Source organism: Periplaneta americana, chromosome 1 (assembly GCF_040183065.1).
Source record: "Periplaneta americana isolate PAMFEO1 chromosome 1, P.americana_PAMFEO1_priV1, whole genome shotgun sequence".
Classification (NCBI taxonomy): Eukaryota; Metazoa; Arthropoda; class Insecta; order Blattodea; family Blattidae; genus Periplaneta; species Periplaneta americana.
In genome coordinates, this window is record NC_091117.1 from 148,696,869 (window position 1) to 148,724,303 (window position 27,435).

The window sequence follows — 27,435 nt, forward strand, 5'->3', positions numbered from 1 at the left end:
GGTACCCTAGGACACAGCGTCTATCGGAAACCCACCCACACCGATAGATACCTACACAAGAGCTCAAACCATCATCCTGGTCAAAAACGAGCCATGATGAAGACTCTGATTGAGCGAGCGCAGAAAATCTCAGAACCACAACATCTCCGACAAGAAATGGCCCACTTAAGAGCTGCGCTAAGCAGTAACGGGTACTCAGCTCCGGAGATTAGGAGGGCCATGCATCCCAGGAGAGATCTGAACGGGCCATCCCAAAGCCACACTCTAGTCCAGCAGAAGAAGAAGGGCACGGTCTTCCTCCCGTATCATCAGAATGTCACGGACCGGATCGGCAAGATATTAAAACGGCACGATGTAGACACGGTTTTCCTGCCGACCCAACAAGTCCGTAACATGCTGAGATCGGTAAAGGACAAGAGAGACAAGTTGGTTGCCGCAGGTGTATACAGCATTCCGTGCTCCTGCGGTGCCGTATACATAGGCACTACACAACGTAGCGTCAAAACTAGACTAGTGGAACACGAACGGAACTGCAGATTGGGACAGCTGGATAAATCTGCAGTGGCGGAACATGCGTTTCAGGATGGGAGGCACGACATACAGTTCCGAGAAACAGACATCCTCAGCAACACGTCCAATTACTTCCCCCGCATATTCAGGGAAGCGATTGAAATTCATAAACATCCAAACAATTTCAACCGTAAAGAAGAGGGTCTGAAACTTAACAACTGCTGGCATCCTGTCCTGAAACGGACTCGTACAAAACCTGTGCACAGCGACGGTACGACGGATGGAAACCGAAATCCTGCGAGTGCTGTCCGCCACGATATTGGAACACAACAACCAGCCCAAGGCCACCGCATTCTAGCGAGCGCGGACCGCCGCAACAACTGTGCGCCACGACCAGCCCAAGGCCACCGGGACCGAGCAGGTGCGAGCCGCCGCGACCAATCAACGCCACGGCCAGTCCAAGGTCACGATCTGACGGGCGCGGACCGCCGCGACAACGGAACACCAAGTCTCGGCGCTATAAATAAGGACGAGCAACCAGTCAGGTCATCAGTTGCTACAGGTATCCCGAGCAGAAGACTTCGACCGAGGATACCTAACCACTGAAGATGTCTGCCGTAGAAGTAGACGAAACGTCTGGTAACGTCAGCACCAGTAGACCACGGCATCTTAGCCCGGAAGCTCTGTTTCAACTAGACACCGGCCGTGAAAGCCTGCATGCTAAGATTAATTTCTCTTCGTTCGAAAGAAACCTTCTGCTGGAAATTATTTCGCAGTATAAACCAATTAATGAGAATAAACAAACAAACTGATCTAAGTTGAAAGCGAAAAGTGATGCTTGGCAGAAAATAGCCTATACCTTTGTATGAACTTCTGTTCTGTCAAATCACAGAAATCATCCGCTCTGTTTATGTATTCATGGATATAATTTTCTAAATAATCCAGATATATAAGTTCAGCATATAACGCACCAGCCATATTGGATACTTCTATGCTAACAGAGAGTTAAATGATTTAACTGCATGAAATTGGGCAGTTAAATTAACATAGGTTTTAACAGCCTGTTAGTACTAACAGTACTTGAAAAAATGCTTCAACTGTCAAGTTTACAGTTAAAATGGAATAACACACTGTTATAATTTAACAAAGGTTGAAGAAACCAGGCCATGGCGTTGCAAAAATTGCGTTTGACAAACTCAGGTGATACAGAAAAATTCCGGTTACAGAACACTGTGTCAAATTTCTAAAAAGTTTTCTGGTGAAGAAACAGAAATTGAAGAGGAATTCACCGAAGAAGAACTGTTACGCTTTTCACATGTGCCTGTATCGTCTTGCGACGTTGAAAGAACATTTTCACTGTACAAATCATTCTTCACTGACAACGCAGGAGCTTCACACAGGAATATCTCAGGATGACCTTCCTTGTATACTGCAACAGCCTTCAATAAGATAAGAGTTCTACGAAACAAATAATTTATCGTCATATTTCCGTGTATTTGTTTTTGCTTATTTTCACTATTTTTCGTGCTAATTTTACGTGTTTCCATGTATTCGTTTTTGCTTATTTTGGTGCTTATTTTCACCATTTTTCGTGCTTATTTGCTTGCTTGTTTTACTGCTTGATTATGCTTAGAAATCCAGGCTTTAATTATTATATTCAAACCTCATTTATTTTTCCAATAGTGATATATTATGGGTTGCAATGGTCCACTGCCTCTAAGGAGCAATGATATGTTTAGGGGCAAGATGCGCGTATAATATTACCACAGTCTAGTATATACAGTGACGAAGCTCAATACGTAGTAAATATGCATCCATAGATAGTTGCTAACCACTAGGATCGCCCCATTACAGACAATGTGAAATAGTATTGGCACAGTCTATTGTTCCCAGCATCCTCACAACTCAAGCTTCGTGACTGTATATACTAGACTGTGGTATTACAGAAATTATTGCGAACATTTTTTCCGAATAAGAGACCTCTTTAATGTTACACGCTAAAATAATATGTATGTTTTTATGTGAACTGTACTTTCATTTCCAAGCATCCATGTGACAAGACGTACCTCCGGTACAGCCTCTGGATGTTTTAATTCACTCCTGCCATCTCTTGTGTCTACAATGTTAGCTGTTTAATCCGAGGTTTGTGGGCTCGAGCCTGGTAAAAGACGTTTTAAGGTCTATAAAATCCTCAGTGCTAATTCCTCCGGGAAAGAAAAAAACCTGTGCAGATCCCATGTTGTAGACTCGAAGCCCTTAAAAGAATCCTGTCCCTGATAAAGGGCTCAAGGGTAAATTTGTCTTCCATTTGTCACTCACGCTAAATGAACTCTCTAGCTGATACCGCTGTTAACATTTCATTGTTTGCTTTTTACTTTTGCCTTTTCTGTTTCTTCACTTTCCCTTATTTCTTCTTCCTTCGTCTCCTTGTATCTTCCTTCATTTCTTGCTTTTTTCTTTCCTACCATCTCTTTTTCCAGCTCTTTCTTTTCTTCTTACTTTTTATGTCTTTGTTTTTTGTTTGCTTCTTCTCTTCCTTCACTTCTTTTCTATCCTTTCTTTCTTCCTTCCTTCTGAATTAGTTTCTTTTTATCCCAACTTCCGTTTTTTCATTATTTATTAGTTATTAATTTTTGTTTAAGGGGTTAGGTACAGCTTATAGCAGTAAAATGTTTGGAAATATTCAACATTTTTTCCCTCCATTACTGTATCTTGTACGATAATGAAAATTAGTATGTGTAAAACACTGTCCTCCTGCTATATGAAAAAAAAAAAATTATGATTTACAAAAAATTATATTATAGCTTTTGGAAATCTAGGAATAATTTTTGCTATATATATATATATATATTCTTTTTTTTTTTTTTTAATTTAAAACGGCGACAGTTCACTGTGCAGTGATGAAGTGGTGTTTCCTTCATAACTCATAAACTTGTTAACTTTTTCATGTTCTCTCGCTTTTATTTTATTGCTGAAACTCATGTTTACAATATCATGCTCTTTCAACTACATTCCTTAGTAAATAATATATATATATTTTTTTATTTTGTGTTAGAAGAAAATATTGATATTTGACCATTTTTTAAAATGAATTTATTTTTTATCAGACAATCTATCAAAGGTAGAGAAGGGATTTTGCATCATATTGTAGATATGGCATGCATAAATACACATAAAAAATTGCATCACAGAATGTTGAATAGTTTCCGAGTTATGAGGGAAATGCTTCATCACTGCACAGTGAACTGCCAGCATTTTGAATTTTGGAAAAAAAAATATATATATATATATATATATATAATTTTTTAAATAGTAAAAATATTTTTATCATTTAGCAAAAGGACAGTGTTTTACATGTAATAATTTTCATTATTGTAGAAGAAACAGTAAGGGAGGAAAAAAATGTTGAATATTTCCAAAATTTTACTCCTTTAAGCTGTACCTAACCCCTTAAGCTGTTTCCTTATTACAACTCTTTCTTCCATCCAACTTCAATCATTTCAACTTCTCTTTGTTTAAGTATTATTATTCATTCTAATGTATTGAATAGCATTTAGGGCCCATTTTGCTGGCAAGTCATTTTTCTGAAGAAATTTTTCCACTATGTCATTTTTCCGAATGCATTCTTTTTCTAAACATTTTTCAGAGTCCTTCTTCCCGAATAGCTGACAGAGCATAACTATACAGACAACAAAAAAACATTTCAACAATGCATGCATGGTTGCCATGATACAAGGCTTTTGCACCACAAATTCGAGTTTAATTTCTCAAGATTAAACTAACTTACTGTGGTTAGGAATCCGGTAATACTTATGAGGGGAAAAGGAGGGATGAAATTCCTGTATAACAGGTACGGTGCGTAGATTACGTGTGTAAATTGGGTGTTGGTGGTGGAATCTACTGTGAATGTACACGGGTCAAGAGTAAAGAGTGCACTGGCAGAGCCATTACTGTTGGACTTCAATCGCTGTAAGTTTGTTAAAGGGCCACAAGCTATTATTCTTATACCTAAGCACAGAATATGCCGTTATTCTCAATCATTCTCAATCTACACCTCTCGAATCTGGAATTTTCTTCCTGCCGATATTAGAATCTGTCGGATGTAATGTCTTTCAAAACTAAACTCCACAATTACCTAATTCAACCCTATCTGTCTTTTTCTCTGTTTTATTCTAAAGCTTTGTAAATATGTAGTATTATTGCATTATGATTGTTATTACTGTGACTATAGTTGCATAATTTGTAGTATAAAAGGATAGGCTGCCACAGTCAATAATATGTTGGAAGTTCGGTGACATATCTGATGAATGGAGAATAGCAAAAATATGTTCTATTTATATAAAAAAGGTGATAGACAAAACTGTAAAAGCTATAGAGGAATAAGTATTCTAAATACTTCCCATAAAATTTATGCAGTTATCTTGAAAACCACATTTAATGTAGTAAAGGAAAATACTTATTTACTTACTCACTTACTTACTTACTGGCTTTTAAGGAACCCGGAGGTTCATTGCCACCCTCACATAAGCCTGTCATTGGTCCCTATCCTGAGCAAGATTAATCTAGTCTCTATCATCATATCCCATCTCCCTCAAATCCATTTTAATATTATCTTTCCATCTATATCTCGGTCTCTCCAAAGGTCTTTTTCCCTCCGGCCTCCCAACTAACACTCTATATGCATTTCTGGATTCGCCCATACGTGCTACATGCCCTGCCCATCTCAAATATAAGTTCAAAAGCTCAAAACGGATTCCAAGAAGAGAGATCCTGTTCATTCTGTATATTTACTATTAATAAAAAAAATTGAAAACATAGAGAGTAGAATATGCCAAATTTTATGGCATTTGTAGATTTTTAAAAAACATTTCACGATATTAATAGATACAAATTATAGAGCATTATGAAACAAAAAGGAATACCTCAACATTTAATAAGAGTAATTAGAAGTTTATATGTAGAAAATAAAATATTAGTAGAAGCTGGAACGAAAAATAAAAAGAATGCAATGACAGTTATAAATAAAAGAGTAAGATAAGGGTGTCCCCTTTCACTGTCACTAGTACACTAGAATACATTGACAATGCTATAACTAACTTACAGACAAAATTAAACTCACAGTTTAAACTTAAAAACAGATTCTTTGATAGCTTACTCATTGCAGATGATCAGGTTCTCATATTTAGCTCAGAAGACAGTTTCCATAAGACTCTGTTTAATACAAATAATATAATAAACAGTATAGCCTGAATATTTTAGCAGCTAAAACTTTCAAGGACTAAATACTGTAAGAACTAACATCATTTTAGAAGGAAAGACTATTCAACAAGTCAATTGCTTTAACTATCTTGATTGCAATATTTCTTATTTTAAAAATGAAGACGTCTTTAATAAAATTAACAAATTAATTATATAATACTAGTGGCTTGTGCAGCAAATACTGCTGCAAACTAAGTTCGTTAGACGTTCAAATAAAAATTTTTCAGACTTATTTTCAATGAAGAATACTTGTCTTTTTGATAGTTATTTACTTCCATAATAATGAAACATACTGCCTCTGAATGGATTTTTTAGGCCAAATACTTTTTCTTGAACCTATCCAACTTCAGTTTTTTAGTTTCAACGCGAAAACGCAAGTATCAATGTCAGGACGATAGCAGTAGCTATTTCAGATCATTGTGGATTGTAGGCAAAAGTTAAAAAAATGTCAGGTTTGCTAAGCTTTCGAACAATAGCATTTTCGTGTAGAACTTGAAATGTAGAGCGTAAAATCATTTTATCCTACTAAGAGATCTTGCTGAAATGATCTGGAGACTACAAAATTTTCTAGGCCTCTTATTTTATCAGTAAGTAATACCTTTTCATCTTTCCTTAGGAACTGTAATTTTTGCGCTCTCTCGAGCCAATACTGAAGACAATGACACATATCAATATCTACACTACACCGCCATTAGGAACTGTAATTTTTGCGCTCTCTCGAGCCAATACTGAAGACAATGACACATACCAATATCTACACTACACCGCCATTAAGTATATGAAAAATACCCAACTCCACTGGGTTAATAAGTATAAAAATATTTGATTTTTAATAACAATATTATTATCTTACTTAAGTTTTGTAGTTATATATAGCAGCCACTCAGTAAATTATAGAAATGAAGATCTAAATTAAAATATTCTCTACATTTACTTACATAACCTCTAAACGTTTCACTTTCATGTCATCAATATAGCATCAATATTATGTACAATTAATGAAAAAAATAGATGCATCATGATATTAACTATAATAATATTTAATTTCTAATGGTAATAATGTCATAAAACCACCTCAAGTTTCGTAGATTTGAATATCCAATATACAGCTGTGCTCAGAAAATTATACACTGCAGAATCAGTTTTTAATAACAAAATGAATTGAGCTCTAAATATGTCGGCAATCTGCAGGTCATGGCCTTCGTGTAATAGCCTATTGTTTATTGTAGTGTGTGTTTTGTTCTGAAATTCAGTCAAGTCGGCCGTTATTGAATAAAATTATTTTTCAAAACTGACAACAGATGGATTTTGGAAAATAGGAAAATTATGTAGGAAAATTGACATTTCACTGAAAACTACCACTTTTCCGAAAAACTTTATGTTGCAAGCTTCAAAATGAGGGGCCATTTATTAAAATCCGTTCAGCCATTTTCCCGTAATTTCCATTACCAGTTCAAATTATATATATAGATGTGGTATTGGTGCTATAAAGAGGTCATTAAAACAGTAATGGCCGTGTGCACCATTCTCGATCATCTAGCCCGTTTATCAGCAAATACGGAAACATGGTTAATTCTTGACAATGATCAAGTTACAGATGCGGTGCACCGACATTTTCCCTTGATCAACTCAGTACCGTCAGCTGACGGTATGCTCGCTTGAGAAGAATCATCTGAGCGATAGGTTACCACGTATAAAACAGTGAACGAACGCACTCTGTCAATTATCGCTTCGTTTTTGTTTGTCAGAGTGCTTTCAAATAACAAGTTTCAATAATCATGGAAGAAAAAAAGAAAAGAGCACCATACTTCTCAAAGTTCGAAGTGGGAATTCCTTTAGAACTCGTCAGCAATTATGCATCCATATTACAGAATGAAAATACTGACGGAAGTTCTCTAAGAGAAAAGCAGGCTACCTGGTTGGATTTAACGTCACAATTCACATGAGTTATACGTGTTTACATAATTCCACATAATTTGTAACGTAATTTACACAGTGGTTATTTCATATTATTGATAGTAATTGGGAAAATTTCAGTATACGGATACCTCACTGACAATTATCTTGAAGTAGGCTACTAAAAAGAGCAGATTTGTGTTTGTCGAATGCTCATCTTGCTTACGAAAAGACACATTTCAGTGCCAATAATTTATTTGGGAAAATTTCAGTATACGGATACCTCACTGACAATTATTTTGAAATAGGCTACTAAAAAGAGCAGATTTGTATGTGTTTGTCAAATGTTCATCATCTTGCTTACGAAAAGACACATTTCAGTACCAGTAATTTATTTGGGAAAATTTCAGTATACGGATACCTACCTCACTGACAATTATTTAAAAAAAAAAAAAAAAAAAAAAAAAAAAAAAAAAAAAAAAAAAAAGGCAATTCGTCTGTGTATGTCGAATACGCATCATCATGCATATGAAAAGGAAGTTTTTAGTGTCAATTTATTTTGTGTGCACAAGGTTGGAATTTTGGAGTAAGAAGAAAAGGAATGTATCTGAAATTTTTCCATTTATTTTGTGTTCACAAGGTTGGAATTTTGGAGTAAGAGGGAAAGGAAGGTATCCGTATAATTTCTCTTAATTCAAGCGTAAATAGCCTAATTGTCCAACGTCATGTAGGTCCTAATAGTTTCAAACGGCAAATCTATAGCTAATAAGTGATAATCTCGCATTCTACAAAATGGTCATTTAGTTTTGCTATATTATTACCGGATTTGAGGGAGGTGGGATATGATGATAGAGACTGGATTAATCTTGCACAGGATAGGGACCGATGGCGGGCTTATGTGAGGGCGGCAATGAACCTTCGGGTTCCTTAAAAGCCATTTGTAAGTAAGTAAGTATATTATTACCGGCATAGAATAACTACTTTATTATTATTTTAACAATATTGGACAATTAGGCCTAAATAATATTTTGTCCTCAAGTAAAGTCCCGATCTTCCAAAGCAGAAACATATATAAAACATAGTCTATTTTGAGAAATAACATTTTTATTATTCATCTACAAACTTACTCTTTCTACAATAACACCAATTCTATTATTTCCGCAGTGATTTGCGTTTTCAAGATACATCATTTCATCTTCAATTCCATGAAGCACGTCAAATCGTGCCGCCATTTTGGTTTTCTCGACTTGACCATGTTCAATTCAAGATAATCGGTCCCACACCCCTGATCAAATTTGATCATCATCAACTCGCTTGTTTAACTTTGATCGAGATTGATACGCCGCAAATTGGCGTTGAAGATGGTCAAGTGCCGACTTAACCTGGTCAAATTTTAATCGAGAATGGTGCACACGGGCATAAAAGGGACAATAAATAAAAATTTCACAAGGTGATGGTTGTTCATGTACCATTATATGGCTGTGAATTTTGGACTGTAACAAAAGAAAAAAAGTAGAAGTAGCTTAAATGAAATTTTTAAGAAGTACTGCGTGATACAGACTATTCAACAGGTCAATTGTTTTATCTATCTTGGTTGTAATATTTATTATTTTAAAAATGAAGACATCTTTACTAAAATTAACAAATTTAGTTACACAGTGATGTCACAAAGTGGGCATATCCCCATGTAGTCTTATTTCACTTTCTTTGTGAATGTGAATGTTGGTACCCTGATGTTTGCTTCGGTTCCATGCTACCATGGTAACAGTGCAGTTATAAACAAACATGGCTGACCAGAGTCTGTTTACCATTGAACAAAGATTAGTGACAGCGATTTGGCTTCATGAAAGATGTGCTATCTACCAGAGCATGCATTCACGAAACATCATCTTTTGGATTAAATAAGATCCATTCTTTGATGAAGAATTGGAGAGAAACCCACCCCATGTCATGGCGTGGGTTGGACTAAGTGCACCACACATTTTCGACCCTTTCTTCTTCCAAGGTTCCATTAATGGGCCAGCCTACCAGGACATGCGTAGTGAATGGTTGGTGCCACAATTGCAATAGGCTGGTATCGAAGACACTGTGGTCCTGCAACAGGATGGAGCGTCAGCACACTTTGCATTGCAAGTGCACCGATATCTGAATACGACCTTTCCCAACTGGTGGATTGGAAGAGGATCTGCAGATGATCAAGCTTCTTTTGCCTGGTCTCCATGAAGTCCGGACCTCACAACACCTGATAATGCTCTCTGGGAGTCATCAAGGACAAAGTGCGAAATCACCACTATAACACAATGGCACAATTATAAACAGCTTCAACGAAGTGACCCTTGATTATCTCCGCAAAACATCTGCCAGGACATGGCACAGAATTCAACTGTGCTATGAAAATGAAGGTCTTCATATCAATATCTTGGATCGTTAAACTATTAGGTACATGTCCATATCAATCAATCAATCAACCATACCCATCGTAGTGTCGTAATAAATGAGGGGTATGCCCATTTTGTGACCTCAATGTATATGTGATACTATAAAGAGGTTATTGAAAAAAAAAACACTATCTATAAGGCCGGGTGCACACAGAATCAGACGCAGGCATGACGCGACATTTTGTCTGTTGGTACTTGTTTACCATTGATTTCTTATGATGTGATGCACACAGAATCAGACGAGGCGGAGAGACAACATCGAATGACTGCTTGAAGTTCGTCGTGAGGAGACTGTCTGATAATAACTGCAGTGTACTGCGCATGCGTTAGTAGTGGCTATGATTGCACGCTTTCACTATCTATGAATGCTATTATTGTGTAGTGCACATTATTCATAATAGAGTTCGATGCGGATAAATTAGTTGTTTTAGTACAGGAAATAATGTGGAATAACGGTTAGTGCGTCTGGCTGCAAAACCAGGTGGCCCGGGTTCGATTCCCGGTCGGGGCAAGTTACTTGGTTGAGGCTTCTTCCGAGGTTTTCCGTCAACCCAATATGAGCAAATGCTGGGTAACTTTCGGTGCTGGACCCCGGACTCATTTCACTGGCATTATCACCTTCATCTCATTCAGACGCTAAATAATCTAAGCTGTTGATAAAGCGTCGTAAAATAATGTACTAAAATAAAAAAAATATATGTTCTGTACATTCATTGAAACAGTATCACGACAATAATGTGGTTTCTAAAAAATATCGGTATGTAAGAAATTGCAAATGAGATGAAAGCACCACGTGAATAATAAATAATAATAATAATAATAATAATAATAATAATAATAATAATAATAACAACAACAATAATAACAACAATAATTTGTAGTAAGCCTAATTCTCTGCTCTATACTATCACTCATTATTGATTTAATATATCATTTTTCTTTATTGTAAGTCGTGAAGTGGTTATAAACATAAAAAATGACGTTTGTGCAGTACTTCAGTAATATTTAATTTTAAGACTCTTTCAATCATATAGATTTTTAGACGTACTAAGCGTCCTTAGGAAGTAATAACCATATACAATAGAATTTTTCATATAGACAGTCCTCTATTATTGACGCCATTTTCTAGCCTAGGCCAGTTTTCCAAACCCATACAGCCAGCAAATCAGTTGTTGTGAGCAGACAGTTTTAAGCTGTCGCGAGGCATTGTAAAGCGAAATGCAGCATCGTGCTGCGCCGCGTGTGAATTTTGGACTATAACTATATGGCTGTGAATTTTGGACTATATCCAAAAAAGAAGAAAAAATTATAGAAGTAGCTTAAAGAAATTTTTTAAGAAGCACTGTGAGATCAAGAGGCCCTTTTGTGCAGGATACAGTCTTTGGGCAAAAAACTAAATGAAGATATTAGGAATGAATTAAATATTTTTACAGTAACAGATAAAATAAAGTTTTATAGAGACAAATGGAAGGAACATATTGAACGAATGACTGAATATCGCATATCAAACATATTAGAACATAAACCAATAGGTAAGAGAGCGATGGACACACCTTCACTGAAAATTATGAGACCGGAACAAATGGCTTAACCCGTGAATTGCTGATATATATTGTATTCTTCACCTGATATAATTAGGAACATTAAATCCAGAAGTTTGTGATGGGCAGGACATGTAGCACGTATGGGTAAATCCAGAAATGCATATAGAGTGTTAGTTGGGAGACCGGAGGGAAAAAGACTTTCGGGAGGCCGAGACGTAGATGGGAGAATGATATTAAAATTGATTTGAGGGTGGTGGGATATGATGGTAGAGCCTGGATTAATCTTGCTTAGGATAGGGACTGATGGCGGCAATGAACCTCTGGTTCCTTAAAAGCCGTAAGTATATATTTATATGTATATATGAGATTGTGTCATTGATTTTCAGGTGACTCCTCCGTTTAATGTGAGCGCTGTCAAATTGCCGCCCAAAGACCTGGTCTTGCGCACTGGAGCCAGAGGAAATATTACTGGATGGGGTGTCAGGCAGTATGGAAAATTGGTATGTACATATCTCAAGATTGACATCAAATACTGTAGCTGTATTATTTACAATATTGTTATAGTGAGTATGACACAGGCCTACATGACAAAGACAATGTTATGTTTCGTTCATTATATTCGAAGTTCACTAAATCCGAAGTGTCTCTTCCCTAACCTTAAATGACAGAAATGAATGAAATCGTGAGAAGAAAATAAAATATTTCATTTTTGTGGAATGGATTATGCTGTATACTGTTACTCACAGTTGATTTATTTAAACTATGCTGTCGAACCACGTCTGCTTGCGAAAGACCACATTCAATGTCACTTATAATATTTGCCTTACCTTCCAAAGAAAACACTTCACTTCGACATTTTTATACAGTACGTTCACCGTTGGAACACTGGAAAGAGACTGATCAGGTAGAAATGATGAAGGCTGTTATGGTGTGACTCAGCCTTGGAATTTCCCGGGTCACTTAATGGAAACTGGGTGGGGGTCGATGGAGTTTTAAAACCATCGGAATTTTACCTTTATTTATGCTCTGTACATAATGGCCGTCCCCTTTTAATAAAAGAAGGCAATTTCATTTTCTGTTGTTTTGATGTTACCTGTCATAATGGAAATGTTTCTGAGAACAAAAGGCAACCCTTTGACGGAGGAGGATTAGAAACAACAGTAGAGTAGAGTGTCTGGGAACAGGATGGCAACCCTTCGACGGTGGAGTGAGGCAAGGTAGTCACGGATTGCCTGGATTTACAGTACAGCTCATTGTCTAGGAATCACTAATCCTACCTTTACATTTTGACTAAAGGTGTAAGGAACTTAGAATGTTCTTCTCAATACATTCTTTCGATTCTATACAAGAAGGTCTGACTTCAAATAAGAATTTGTCAGGATACTTTACTATAGCCAATGCAAGGGTTCACTATAAACGGAAATATTACTGTACTTTTTAATGTATGCGGGTCGGGACCAACGATTTAGGTTCACTATAGCCAAATGTTCATTATAACCGAGTTCAAGAGTTTACTGTACTGTAGTTAGCTTTCATTAATACTCATAATACCAGCAGGTTTATCGAAACCGCTAATGGATGCAGTTTAAATTTTGTGTATGAAATTCAGTTGCGGTTAAATAATCCGACCGAAAATGAGGGTACTCGTCCGTTTTCATTATAGGAGTAATATCCTGTGAACTTTTGACGGTGATATATAAATCTTATATCATGGAATTACAATAGAGTATGTGCGAAGCATAATTGTATTAAAAAAACAAACACAACGTTGCATTCAAGATTAAAGGTCTAAAGTCTACGTTGGAAATCAAAAGAGTTCACAAGGAAGGTCTTAATAAAAAATATTTAATCTTACTATACCTATATACATTAGTAGAGAGATCGAGGTAAAAATCCTAAAGAAACAAAGCATTTTAAACTTAGAAATAAGTCAAAATAGGTCAAAATAAGAATTGTGGAGTGTCGTTTCAAATCGTATTAAATACAACCTTGGTCGAAATTTAGTTCGAAGCGATTTCGCATAGCTGAGACGGTATTCTTTAAGACCATGATCTCATATTGGAGCAATTCGTGTTCTTTCCCGCCTTGTTTCTATGATGAAAATTATGTGTTGGATCAAATCGTATTATGTACAACTCCCATGATGTGTCGGATCAAATCATATTAAGTACACTTGGTCAAAATGAAAGTGGCCGGCGTCTGAGAGACTAAGTTCGAATCGGGTATTTCTGTGAGTGCTCGGGACAGCCAGGCTTCGTTCAAAATATTTGCGTATATTGTTCTAGTAGTTATAATGGGGAACACAACCATTAATCACTAAAATCTTCCGAGAAAATAATTCATATACGAGATTTAAAACAGACAGATCATTCAGAGTGTTTAAACAGTGAATATTATAACACAAACACTATATACTGTATAACAAGTTCTCAAGTGGAGTATGATCATTGCTCGTTACAATGCCATTCTGACTGCGGTACCTATAACTCTTGGTGTAATTTGTAGAGCGATAGCTAAGAGTTCGTGAGCTTGCAAATTCAAATCTTTGTGAAGTTACTAAACTTTTTTTTTGTTGCTTTTTAAATGCATCAGTTAAAATATAACAGGTTTTTGTCATTTTTTTAATACTTAGAATACTTTTCGCTTTATTATCTTTTTCGTGTTAATAGAAACTTTTGACACTAGATGGAAGTAACACTAAAGACTACAATTAGGCGCCTTCATATTAAAATGCTGTGTTAATTATTTTATTAATCCCTGCTGCTTTGCACTCTGTTGCCTATGTAACATTCAGCAAATATGTTGACGGTTAAATAATTGGCAATATGATTATTATACTAATCTAAATCCGTGATCATCAGGGCCTTAACGTTGTAATTCTAAACAAGAAGAAAAATCATATTTCTGATGACAAAATATATTCTGATTTCCTGGAATTATAACCACAAATTTTCACCAATTTTGTAATTATCTGTAAGTAATATGAATTAACATAAGCAAAATTATTTGACTATATTACACTACAAGGAGTTGTAAAAAAATAAAAGAAAGGACAAACCAAATTCACTACAGAGATTCGAAGCATGCTATGGAGGTAGACCAAATCAGCACCTTGTGTTATGGAGTTAACTAAAGCGGCGCACGGAGGTTTACGGTAGTGAACTGCACGCTCACCCGAAGGGATTTAAAAATTTTCACTGCTCAAGAGACCAGCCACTTTCATTTTGACCAAGTGTACGCACTTAACCTTCGTGCGTACTCGTGTATGTGCCTAAACTTCGTTCGTACCCGTATACATGATTAACCTAGTGCGTACTCGTGTATGTGCCTAAACTGCGGTCGCACCCGTGTACACGATTAACCTTCGTGCGTACTCGGATATCTGCCTACCCTTCGTGTGTACCCGTGTATGTGCCTAACCTTTGTGCGTATTCGTGTACCCGCTTAAACTTCGTGTGTATCCGCGTACGCGTCTAAACTTAGTGCGTACCCATATACGCTCTGAACCTTCGTGCGTACTCGTGTAAGTGCTTAACCTTCGTGCGTACTCGTGTATCTGCCTACCCTTCGTGTGTACTCGTGTATGTGCCTAACCTTTGTGCGTATTCGTGTATCCGCTTAAACTTCGTGTGTATCCGCGTACGCGTCTAAACTTCGTGCGTACCCATATACACTCTGAACCTTCGTGCGTACTCGTGTAAGTGCTTAACCTTCGTGCGTACTCGTGTATATGCTTAAACTTCGTGGGTACTCGTATACCCCCTTAAAATTCGTGCGTACCAGTACGCGATTAACCCTCTTGCGTACTCGTGTTTATGTCTAACCTTCAAGCGTAACCGTGTACGCGACTAACTTTACATCGTGCTCGTGTATGTGTTTAACATTCGTCCATACCCATACGCTTAATCTTCGTGAGTACACGTGTACGCGCTTAATTTTCGTGTGAACTCGGGTATGTGCCGTGAACACACGTAACCTTCCTGCGTACCGTGTACGGACATAACCTTCGTGCGTGCTTGTCTATGTGCCTAAATTTCTTGCGTACACATGTAGGTGCTTAACATTTGTGCGCTCTCGTGTATGTTCCTAACCATCGTTCGTACACGTGTACGCGCTTAACCTTCGTCCGTACCTGCGTCGAACCGTCGTTTGTACGCGTGTACGCGCTTAACCTTCGTGCGTACCCCTGTACGCGCCTAAATTTCGTACGTACCCGTGTACGCGCTTAATATTCGTACGTACCCACGTACGCGCCTAATCGTTTGCGTGTCCGTGTACGCGCTTAACCTTCGTGCTGATCCGTATACGCGCTTAACCTTTGTCCGTATTTGTGTATGTGCCTAGCCTTCGTGATTACCTGTATATGCCCTTAATCTTCGTGCGTATCCGTGTACGCGCTTAACCTTCGTGCGTGCCCGTTTAGGCGCATAATATTCGTGCGTACTATTGTATGTGCCTAACCTTCGTACGTACCCGTAAACGCGCCGAACCATTCTGCGTATCACTGTACGCGCTTAACCTTCGTGAGTACTCGTGCACGCGCATATATTTCGTGGTTAGCTATGTACGCCCTTAAACTTCGTGGGTACCCGTCTACACGCTTAACCTTCAAGCTTACTCATGAATGTGCCTAACTTTCGTACGTGTCGTCAACGCGCCTAATCTTCGTGCGTACCCGTTTACGCGCTTAACCTTCGTGCGTACTACCCGTGTACGCGTCTAAACATTGTGCGTACCCGTGTACGCGTTTAACCATCGTGTGTACCCGTGTACACGCCTACATTTCGTGGTTAGCCATGTACGCTCTTAAACTTCGTGGGTACCCGTGTACGCGCTTAACCTTCGAACGTACTCGTGTATGTGTCTAACTTTCGTACGTGTCGTGAACGCGCCTAATCTTCGTGCGTACCCGTTTACGCGCTTTACTTTCGTGCGTATCCGTGTACACTTCTAAATTTCTTGCTTATCCGTGTACGCGCTTATCTTTCGTGCGTACCCGTGTACGCGTCTAAACATCGTGCGTACTCGTGTACGCGTTTAACCTTCGAGCGTACCCCTGTACGCGTTTAACCTTCGTGCGTACCCGTGCATGTGCCTAAACTTTGTCCGTACCCGTGTACACGCTTAACGTTTGCCGTAAACGTGTACGCGCATAATCTTGATGTGAACTCGTGTATATGCTTAACCTTCGTACGTACAATGTACGTACCTAACCCTCGTGCGTACCCGTGCACGCACCTAACCTTTGTGCGTACAATTGTATGTGTCTAAACTTCGTGCGTACCCGTGTACGCGCTTATCCTTTGTGCGTACTCGTGCATGCGCTTATCCTTTGTGCGTACTCGTGTATGCGCTTAACCTTCGTGCGTACTCGTGTATGTGCCTAATCTTCGTGCGTACCCGAGTACGCGCTTGACCTTCGTGCGTACTCGTGTATGTGCCTAACCTTCGTGCGTACTCGTGTATGTGCCTAACCTTCGTGCGTACTCGTGTATGTGCCTAATCTTCGTGCATACCCGTGTACGCGCTTAACCTTCGTGCATACCCGAGTACGCTCTTAACCTACGTGCGTACTCGTGTATGTTCCTATCCTTCGTGCGTATCCGTGTTCACGCTTAACCTTCGTGCGTACTCGTGCATGTGGCTAGCCTTCGTCCGTACCCGTGTACACGCTTAACTTTTTCACTAGAAACAGTGTTCACAATCGCTAGTGTTCTTAAAAGTGTCGAGATCTCCCAAATGTCAAGATCTCCCAATACGACCCTATATTCTGTTTTTATAAAGAGTAGAACTTGAGGAACTGACATTGCGTCATGAGGGAATGTTAGAAATAGAATAGGAAGTGGTTTTACTGCAATTTAATGAGACATATTTACTTATTTTATTAATAATCATATTAGTAAGTTGGTTTCTATTACAATATTAATGCAATTTTACAGTAATGCATTATAGTTCCTCATAACGCGTTTCAACATGGCGACATCAATTTATTCCGTCCCTAGACACAGCGGGATCGATTACCATATATTTTTTACTTGAGGAGTTCTGGATGAAGAAAAGTGCATGGTGCAATAGCGAGTAGCATCTACAGTGAAAGTGTAGTTGTCCTCCTAGAAGAAGGACTGATTACACCAAATGCAGAGACACCGCACCACACAGTCACGCTATGAAAAGAGTTTTCGTAGAACTGCATTGTATTTGCGTCATTCTAATGCAGAAAGTTTTGTTTGTAAAAAAATCCCGAGAAATGAAATTAACATACGCAGTGTCACTGCGTCATTCCTCAAAACTTCGAGAATCTTTTTTAATCAGTTATTTTACGATGCTTTATTAACTACTATTATTATCTAGCGTCTGAATGAGATGAAGGTGATAATGCCAGTGAAATGAGTCCAGGGTCCAACGCCTAAAGCTACGCGCATTTGCTCTTAATTGGTTCAGGGAAAACCCCAGAAAATACCTCAACGAGGGAACTTGTCTCAACCAGGATTTAAACCCAGGCCCGCACGTTTTACGTTTAGGCTTTGCTAACCGTTACTCCACAGTGGTGGACCTTAAAAAACTACACGAAGAAATTAACACGAGACACTTTATCTTGTACCTTAAACAATTTATTAGTCACTTGAATCTTATAGCGTTGGAAATACAGAACCTCGTCTAAAATTTTTCATTGCAATATGGTGGATATTATAATGCACTTGCATGTCGTCTGTTGCCCATGTTGGACTCCTCTGCACTTAGCACACACTATTGCATAGCTTTTTTTTCGGGTGTGCGCACAGAACGCCTTAAACCAACAAACCTATTCAATACATCTCCTTTTCATTAAAGTTCTTCACCCATTTTAAAATGACAGAATTTTAAAGTTATACTAAAACATATCCGCACTGAATACACACCATGTCTCAACGACCAATACATAACTCTGATGTATGTCTTTCAGTTGCACGAAAACCGTCACATACTCAAGCAGTACTCAGTATAGTTCTGTTTCATTCTACTCTATCATAAATATTCTATTAGACCTATTACATAACTGCTAAGCTATTTTTTTCATTGCAGAATATGCCGTTGGAGTTGAGAAGGACAACTGTCTCCATCCTGGGTAGAAGTGAATGCCACAACAAAATCAACGACTTCACAACGCGCAATTTATGTGCAGGAGACCCACAGGGCGGGAAAGATGCCTGTCAGGTTAGTGTAGGATGTGTTCTCGGATTTTAAACATAAGTAATTAACCATTAATTTATATATATATATATATATATATATACTATAACACAGCAATATACACAAGACACAACATATTAAAACACAATGCCATTTTACATAATACAACACAATATGTAGATCATTGCAATGTAATACAATGTAACAGAACATAATGCAATATAACACAATATAATACAATGTTAAACAACACAATTCAAGATAGTAGCCCACAATACAAAACAATATATAACACAGCACATAAGATACAATGTGCGACAACAGAACACAATGAAATACAATAACATGTAACACATTAGAATATAATAAAATACAACTAAATATAACACAATAAAATACCAAATAAAACAATGCAGTAAGATTTAAAAAATACAACAAAATACAGACTTACGAACACTAAACAATACAATCCAATACAATGTAACAAAGCAATGCCATACAATAATATGTCACACTTACTTACTGGCTTTTTAGGAACCCAGAGATTCCTTGCCACCCTCACATAAGCCCGCCATTGGTCCCTATCCTGAGCAAGATATGTCACACTATACACTAGAATAAATGTAACATAGCACAGTGAAACACAATGTAACATATCAAAATACCAAAATATAAGAACACAATAAAATATAAGGCAATGTATTACAATACATTAAAGTGATACATAACAACACAATACAGTATTATACGATTTAAAAATCACAAAACAACGCAATAGAATATAATAGCATAATAAAATAAAATATAATGAAATACAACACAATACAAGACAGTAAAACCAACACCGTACAATGAAATCTAACATAACACAATTTAATACACTGCAGTACAATACAATGTAAAGTAATATAATACAATGCGATGTATCGCAACAAACTGCTCTACAATGTAACACATCAAAATACCAAGCAGTACATTGTAACATAACATATATTACACAATGTAATACAACACAGTAAAATAGAATGTAAGACAAAATATATTAAATGTAAAGCGACACAACATAATACAATGTAAATAATAAAATAACATACATTAAACCTGACATAATACATCACAATTTAAACAAATAGTAACACAATGAAACGCATTCACATACAATGCACTTCAACACAGAAAAGTACAATGTAACATAACATAATAAAATACAATGCAACACAGCACAATAGAAATGCATGACTATGTAACACAACAAAATGAAATAAAATACAATACAAAGTAACAGAACGCAACACGAACACAATGCAATATAACACAGCACAGTAAAACAAAATGCAACACAACAAAATAGAATAAAATGCAATGCAATAAAATATAGTACAAACAGACACAACGTACGATAATACAATGCAATGTAATACATCATAGTACAATAAAATACAATGAACAGCGTCACTACAGAGTGCAGTACAGTGTAACTCATCATAATGCAACACAATATCATGTAGCACAAACGAATACAATACAATATCATGTAACAACACAATACAAAGTAATACACCGAAACTCAGTACAATGCAATACAAAACAATACAACAGAATGCAATACATTACAGTGTAACACTATACAATGAAAAAGAACGTAACACAGCGTAATACAATACAATGTAATATAAAAACTACAATACAATGTGACATAACACACTGTAATAGAATACAAAGTAACAAAAAATACAACACTGAGTAACATAACACAAGTACAACACAATGTCATACACAAAAACACTACACAATACTATGAAGTGTAACAGCACAATACAATACAATACAATTAATACAATTAAAAACAACACAAAAATATCCTATACAACACAATGTAACACATCATAATATACTGCAATGTAATGCAAGAAACAATACAATAGAAAATAATAGCATTCAATATAACATAACACACTAAAATACAATAACATATAACACTAAACGATGTCACACAACACAAAAGAATACAATAAATCAAATGTGCCACAATATAATACGAGACATTACTATACAGTGGTAACACAGTACAATATAATACAATACAAGACATTACAATAGAGTGCAACACAAAACGCTACATTGTAATGCAACTGAGCGCAATGCAGTACACTACAGTGTAACGTAACATTTCAGAATAATAAACTCTGTAACAAAGTACTATATATTGCAGTACAATATAACTCAACATAGTACAGTGAAACTCATGAAATTGCAATACAGTACAGTCTAACACAAGACAATACATACGAGTATACAATAAAATGCAGTAGTAAATAGTACACTGACGTTCAAAGATACCTGACACATAATAATCGATAATGATTGATAATTTGTTTGTGAAAGTGCGATTTCTTTACTTATTACTTCTATGACTTCTCCAGATTCGATTCCGATCCACTCCTGACTCACTCCCAAATCATTCCGAGTCACTCCCAATTCATTCCCAAGCCACTCCCGGGTCACTTCCCATTCATTCCGAGTCACTTTCCATTAACTCCGAGTCATTCTCGGTTCACTCTCCAGTCACTCGCGATTCACTCGTGTCACTCCCAAAACACGAGTTACTCCAAATTCGCACACTAGTCACTCCCGATTCACTCGAGCTACTCTCAATTTACACTCGAGTTACTCCATATTCGCTCCCGAGCCACTCCTGACTCACTCCCACGCCACTACCGAGCTACCAAGCTACTGAGCTACTCTGGGGTCTACTATCTATATTTTCTTGTGCGCAAAGGCGGTCCATATGGCTGCCTGCATCCCACTTCATTTTGCAAGCTCTACAGATCATCTGACCACTAAAGTACTGAATATGGATCGGACCGTTGTGGCCCTTATCAAAGTTTTTCTATCATTGGAGTTTGGATGGGGTTTATTATAGAATCATAAATCTAAACATAATAAGATGCATATCACTATGAATACAACATTTTATTTCTAATAAACTTACAGTAACATTGATACTGATGATGATAAACATTGCATCATACTCCCTTGCTGAAATTATTCGAAATGTATTTTTTAAGTTACAGAAAAATTACATTACCGAACCTTGTCTGAAAGAGAGTAATTTACATTAGATTTTGACAAAATAATATAACAAAATAGAATACTGAAACCTGTTTGAAAAATATTTACTCTCGATTCACTCTAGTCACACCCAAATCATTCTTAACTCACTCCAATGTTAATCCTAAACACTCGCAAGTCACTCCCAAATCACTCTTAAGTCACTTTCGATTCACTGTCGATTCCCTCTAAAGTCACTCCCAAGTCGTTCTCGATTTGCTCCCAATACTCTCTCGATATGCTCCATAGTCAATCTCGATTCACGCTCAAAACAGTGCCTAGTCACTCCCAAATCTTTCTAAAGTCACACTCAAGTCAATATTAAAACACTCCCAAGTCACACCTCAGTCATTCTTAAGTCACTATTCAGTCCTAAGTCAATTTTAAAAATCTCCCAAATCACTGTTAAGTTACACATGACTCTCGAGTCACTCTTCATTCACTCCGCAGTCAATCTCTATTCACTCCCAAATCACTTCCAAGTGAAACTTACAACACTCCCAAGTCACACTCAGATCACTCAAGTCAGTCTTGATTCACTCTTAAGTCACTCTCGAATTTGTGTATTAATAATTATAGCAAGAGAGTCCATTTTTCGTTATGGTTATTATGAAATTTTTTTTTTTTGTTTGTTGTCTCTATTTTCAATAATTATATTTAATAACTTCCTAGGTTTATCACCCAAGTCACTCCCAAATCACTCTCGTCAGACCCAAGTCAATCTTCAAACACTCCCAAGTCAGTCAAGAAATCACTCAAGTCACTCTTCAATCACTCACGAATCATCCTTTGATCACCCTCGATTCACTCCAGACTCACTCAAGTCACTCTTAATTCACTCACGAATCCCTCTTTGATCACCCTCGATTCATTCCAGAGTCACTCTAGATTCACCCTACAGTCACTATCAATCAAATCCCGAGTAACTCTTCATTCACTCCCGAGTCATTCTCGATTCACTCATGACTAACTCTCGAATCACTCTTAGGCCACTCTCGATTTAACTGTCCAGTAACTCGTTTCACTTCCGAGTCACTCTCAGATTACTATCAAGTCACTCCCAAGTCAGTCCCGAATCACTCTCTAGTCACACTTAGATCACTCTCGATACACTCCCGATTTACTCTCCAGTCTTAGATCACTCTCGATTCACCCCCAAGTTATGAATGAATGAATGAAATAGCCTTTGGATTTCCCGTGAAGGGCTATGGCCTCCTAAAAAGGGGAGCTCTTTAGAGATCATGCGGTGAGCTAATCCGCATGACGGTAGGTTCTGTTCTATATAAGTTTTGTTTGTCGTTCGTGTGTGTACACTTGCACTCTCACTTGATACTTGCAAACTGTAACGATCTCCATTCTTCTCGGTTCTCGGCTGTTCTGGACCACAGGGGTCCAGCTAGGCTCTTGAAGAAGTCCGCCCATCTGGTCCCAGGTCTTCCTCGGTTTTGCCTCCCGATGCGTGGGTCCCACGTGGTGGAAATATGCGCCCATCTGCAGCCTGGAAGTCTCGACATGTGGCCTCCCCATTTCTATTTCAGGCGCTCCCCTTGGTGTGCTATGTCTCTGGTGTTTGTCATCTGCTTGAGTCTGGTGTTGGAAATCTTGTCTCTGAGAGAGAGTCCTAGGATTTTCCTCTCCATTTTGCGCTGGCAGATCTGAATCTGCGTCTTCTGGTTCACAGTCAGTTTCCAGGTCTGACAGCCGTAAAGTAAGGTTGGGAGGATACAGGATTGCAGCACCTCCAGCTTTAGTTTGCGGTTCAGTTTCTTGTCAAGGAGTATGAATTGCAGTGACCAGAAAGCTCTCCATGCTGATGCAATTCTTCTTTAAGTTACTCATTGATAAATCGATACACTCCCTAGTCACTCATTGATCACTCGAGTCACACTTTTCATTCTCGAGTCAATCTTAGATCACTCTCCAGTCACTCAATTCACTCTTTGATCACACTCGACATAGTAACGAGTCACTCTCAATCCTCACCCTAGTCATTCTCTATTCACTCTCGATTCGCTCCCGAGTCTCTCTAGATTCACTTCCGAGCCACAATTGATTCACTTACAAGTCACTCTCGATTCATTCTTATGTCACTCTTGTTTCCCTACCGAGTGACTTAGATCACTCTCGATTCACGCTAGAGGAACTCTTAAATCACTCTCAAGTCTCTCTGGATTCATTCCCGAGTCAATCTCAATTCATTTTCGCTTCACAACCGTCACTCTTTGATCACACCGGAGCCACTCTTAGAACATGGTCGATTCACTAACGAGTCATTCTTTGGCTGCCCGATTCGCACCCGCGTCATTGTTTTATCAGTATCGATTCACTTCCGAGTCCCTCTCCATTCACTCGTTTCACTCACGTATCACTCATGGTTCACTCCCGAGTCACTCCATTCAGTCCATAGTCACTTTTAGCTACTCTAGAATTACTCTATAGCCATTCTCGGTTTACTCCATAGTCTTTCTCGATCCACTCTGGAGTAACTCTCGATTGACCCCAAGTCAGTCGTAGATCACCCTCGATTCACTACAGAATCACTCTTAGATCACTTTTGACTCACTCTGAAATCACTCTATTCCATCCTGAGTCAATCCCAATAGACTCGAGTTACTCCAGATTCGCTTCCTAGTTACTCCCGAGTCGATCCCAAATCAGTCCCGAGCCTCTTCCGACTTACTCTAAATTCACTCCCGAATAACTGCCCATTCATGCCCCTTTCACTCCGAGTCACTCCCAAGGCAGCTAAGTTCACTCCAGTCATTCGCGATTCACTCTCATGTCACACCCGGTTCACTCTACAGCCATTACCGAATTACTTCCCATTCACTCCCGATCCACTCAGTCACTCCCGAAACCCACTCCCGGTTCACTCCACACTGACTCTCGGTTCACTATCTAGTCACTCCCGAACCACTCGCGATTGACTCCAGTGTCACTCGTAAGTGGCTCCCAGTTGACTCTGCAGTCACGAGTCAGTCTTCAGACACAAGCCACTCCCGGTACACTCCCGAACCACTCCAGTCACTTCCGGTCCATTCTCCAGTCATTCCCGAGACACACGATTCACTCACGAGTTACTCCAGATTCGCTCATTAATCACTCCCGATTCACTCGAGCTACTCTCGATCAACACTTGAGTTACTCCAGATTTGCTCCCGAGCCACTTCTTACTCCCAAGCCACTACCGATTCACTACCGGATCACTCCCGAATAAATTCCAATTCACTCCTAATCACTTCTGGTTCACTTTCCAGGCACTCCCAATTTACTATCTTGTCACTTCCGATTCACTCTCGAGTTACTCCAGATTCGCTTACTAGTCACTCAAGATACACTCCCGAGTTACTTCACAATCGCTTCCTACCCACTCCTTATTCACTCCCAAGTCACTCTCGCTCCACCCCCAAGGTACTACCGATTCACTCCCAAATTTCTTTCCATTTACACCGAGCCACTTCCGGTTCACTCTCCAGTCTCTCCCGGGTCACTCGCGATTTACTCTCGTGTCACTCCCGGTTCAATCGAATTACTCCAGATTCCCTCCTAAGCCACTCATTCACTCCCGAATCACTCTCAAGTCATTTCGAATCAGTCCCTGGTCACTCCCGAATTCCAATCCACACCGATTCATTCACATGTCACTCTCCAGTAACTCCGAATCATCTCGGTTCACTCTCCACTCACTCGGTTCACTTTCGTGTCACTCCAGATTCACTCAAGTCACTACTGAGTCGCTCCCGAGTCACTAATGATTCACTCCCAGGCCACTCCTGAGTCACTCCCGTTTCAAAAAATTCAAAATTAAAAAAAAAAGAAAAGAATTTCAAAACTTTATTTTTTCTTAAACTTCAAGTTTTTTCAAAAGAAAGATATTTAAAAAAAAAAATTGAAATAAAAAATCTAATCTTTTTTCCAAAAAATCCAAAAAATGTCAATTTCTTTTTTTTTTTTTTTTTTTAATTTTTCAAAAATGTTTTTCTTCATACATAAATTCAAAATTTTTTCAAATTTTGAATTAAAAAATGGGTTTTTTTAATTAAAAAAATAAATTCGATTTTTTAAAGAAAGGAAATTTTGAATTTTTTTCCTTTTTAAATTTTTTAAATTTATTCGAAGAATTTTTGTTTTATTTTATTCGTTTTTTAATCTTTAATTTTTTTTTAAATTAAAGAAATAAAAATTTTATTCCCTTTTTTATTTTGAAACTTTTTTAATTAAAAAAATTGAATTTTTTACTTTTTTAATTTGAAATTTAAAAAAATTTAAATTTATTTTTTCTTAAATTGAAATTTATTTCTTTTATTGAAATTTATTGTTTTAATTGAAGATTATTTGAAAAAAATTTCAAATTAAATAATAATATTGAAAATTGAAAAAAAATTGAAAAAAAAATTGAATTTTTTTAAAAGATAAATATTAAAAAATTTTGAAATTAAAAAAAGTTTTGAATTTTTTGTAACAGAAGTGACTTAGGATTGACCTGTTAGTGAATCGGTATTGGCTCTGCGAATCTGCAGTAACCTGGTGCTGAATCGGGAGTGACTCAGTGGTGACTCGGGAGTGACTAGTGAGAGAATCTGAAGTAACTCGGGAGTGACACGAGAGTGAATCGCGTGTGATTAGGGAGTGACTGGAGAGTGAACCGGGAATGACTCAGGAGTGACTGGAGAGTGAACTGGGAGTGGCTCGGGAGGGATTAGTGAACGAATCTGGAGTAACTCGGGAGTGACATGAGAGTGAATCGCTAGTGAATTATATTTATAAAATAGTGACATAAATAAGAACACAATAGAGACTAAAAAAATAAAATAATACCATAATTTGATGAGCTTCACTTCCTCAATCATGAGTTTGGTTTCATCCCTTCCTGCATGATATTTTTGCTCATTTAAAATGAAGGTCTTTTTTTTTCCTTCCTTTGTGGTTGATCAGCAACAATAATCAAAACAGCTGTAGTGATAGCTACATACATTATCAAGTGTTGATATTGCTCTTCGGACTGGATCCGAAATCGCAAAAATATGTGCGCAAGAGAAGCTGTAGTTTTAAGTGGCGACTGTTGTTTGCCTCTCTATTCCTGCGCAGTTGCAAAAATGGAAACGTGGCTTTAGAATAATCTGTCAGGAATGTTATCAAGGTCACTGCAAACAATTATTGTTTTTAAAATTAGGAATATTTTATTTACTTTTAATTGTAAGAAAAGGCAAAGATAAATGTTTTAATAAATAATACTCATCATAGTCACTATATCTGGATAAATGAAGACATAAGAAATATATTTTATCATTTTAGTATGAAACGAATTGATATTTTCTCAGTTAAATTTTGTTACAGTTTACCTCTTAATATGAGATGTTTGCCTGATAATGTGTTTAAAATTAAAATTAAGTTTATTTTAACAAAGGAATATTTGTATAATGTTGATGATATTTTTTTTAATATACATTTGAATATAAATGTTTCACTATGCCTGTATACTTTGTGTTTTATGACAATAAAGTAAT

At 37.5% G+C, this 27,435-nt stretch overlaps 1 protein-coding gene across 2 annotated transcripts in view; it reads left to right on the top strand.

Annotated features, from left to right (window-relative positions):
• LOC138701910 (trypsin-1-like) overlaps positions 1 to 27,435 on the top strand; it is an 87,543-nt gene that overhangs the window by 34,383 nt on the left and 25,725 nt on the right. For both annotated transcript variants that reach the window (XM_069829275.1, XM_069829283.1), the window contains 2 exons: positions 12,034 to 12,147; positions 18,710 to 18,841. In XM_069829275.1, coding sequence (XP_069685376.1) covers positions 12,034 to 12,147; positions 18,710 to 18,841 — 246 coding nt within the window. The remainder of the gene's footprint in view (positions 1 to 12,033; positions 12,148 to 18,709; positions 18,842 to 27,435) is intronic.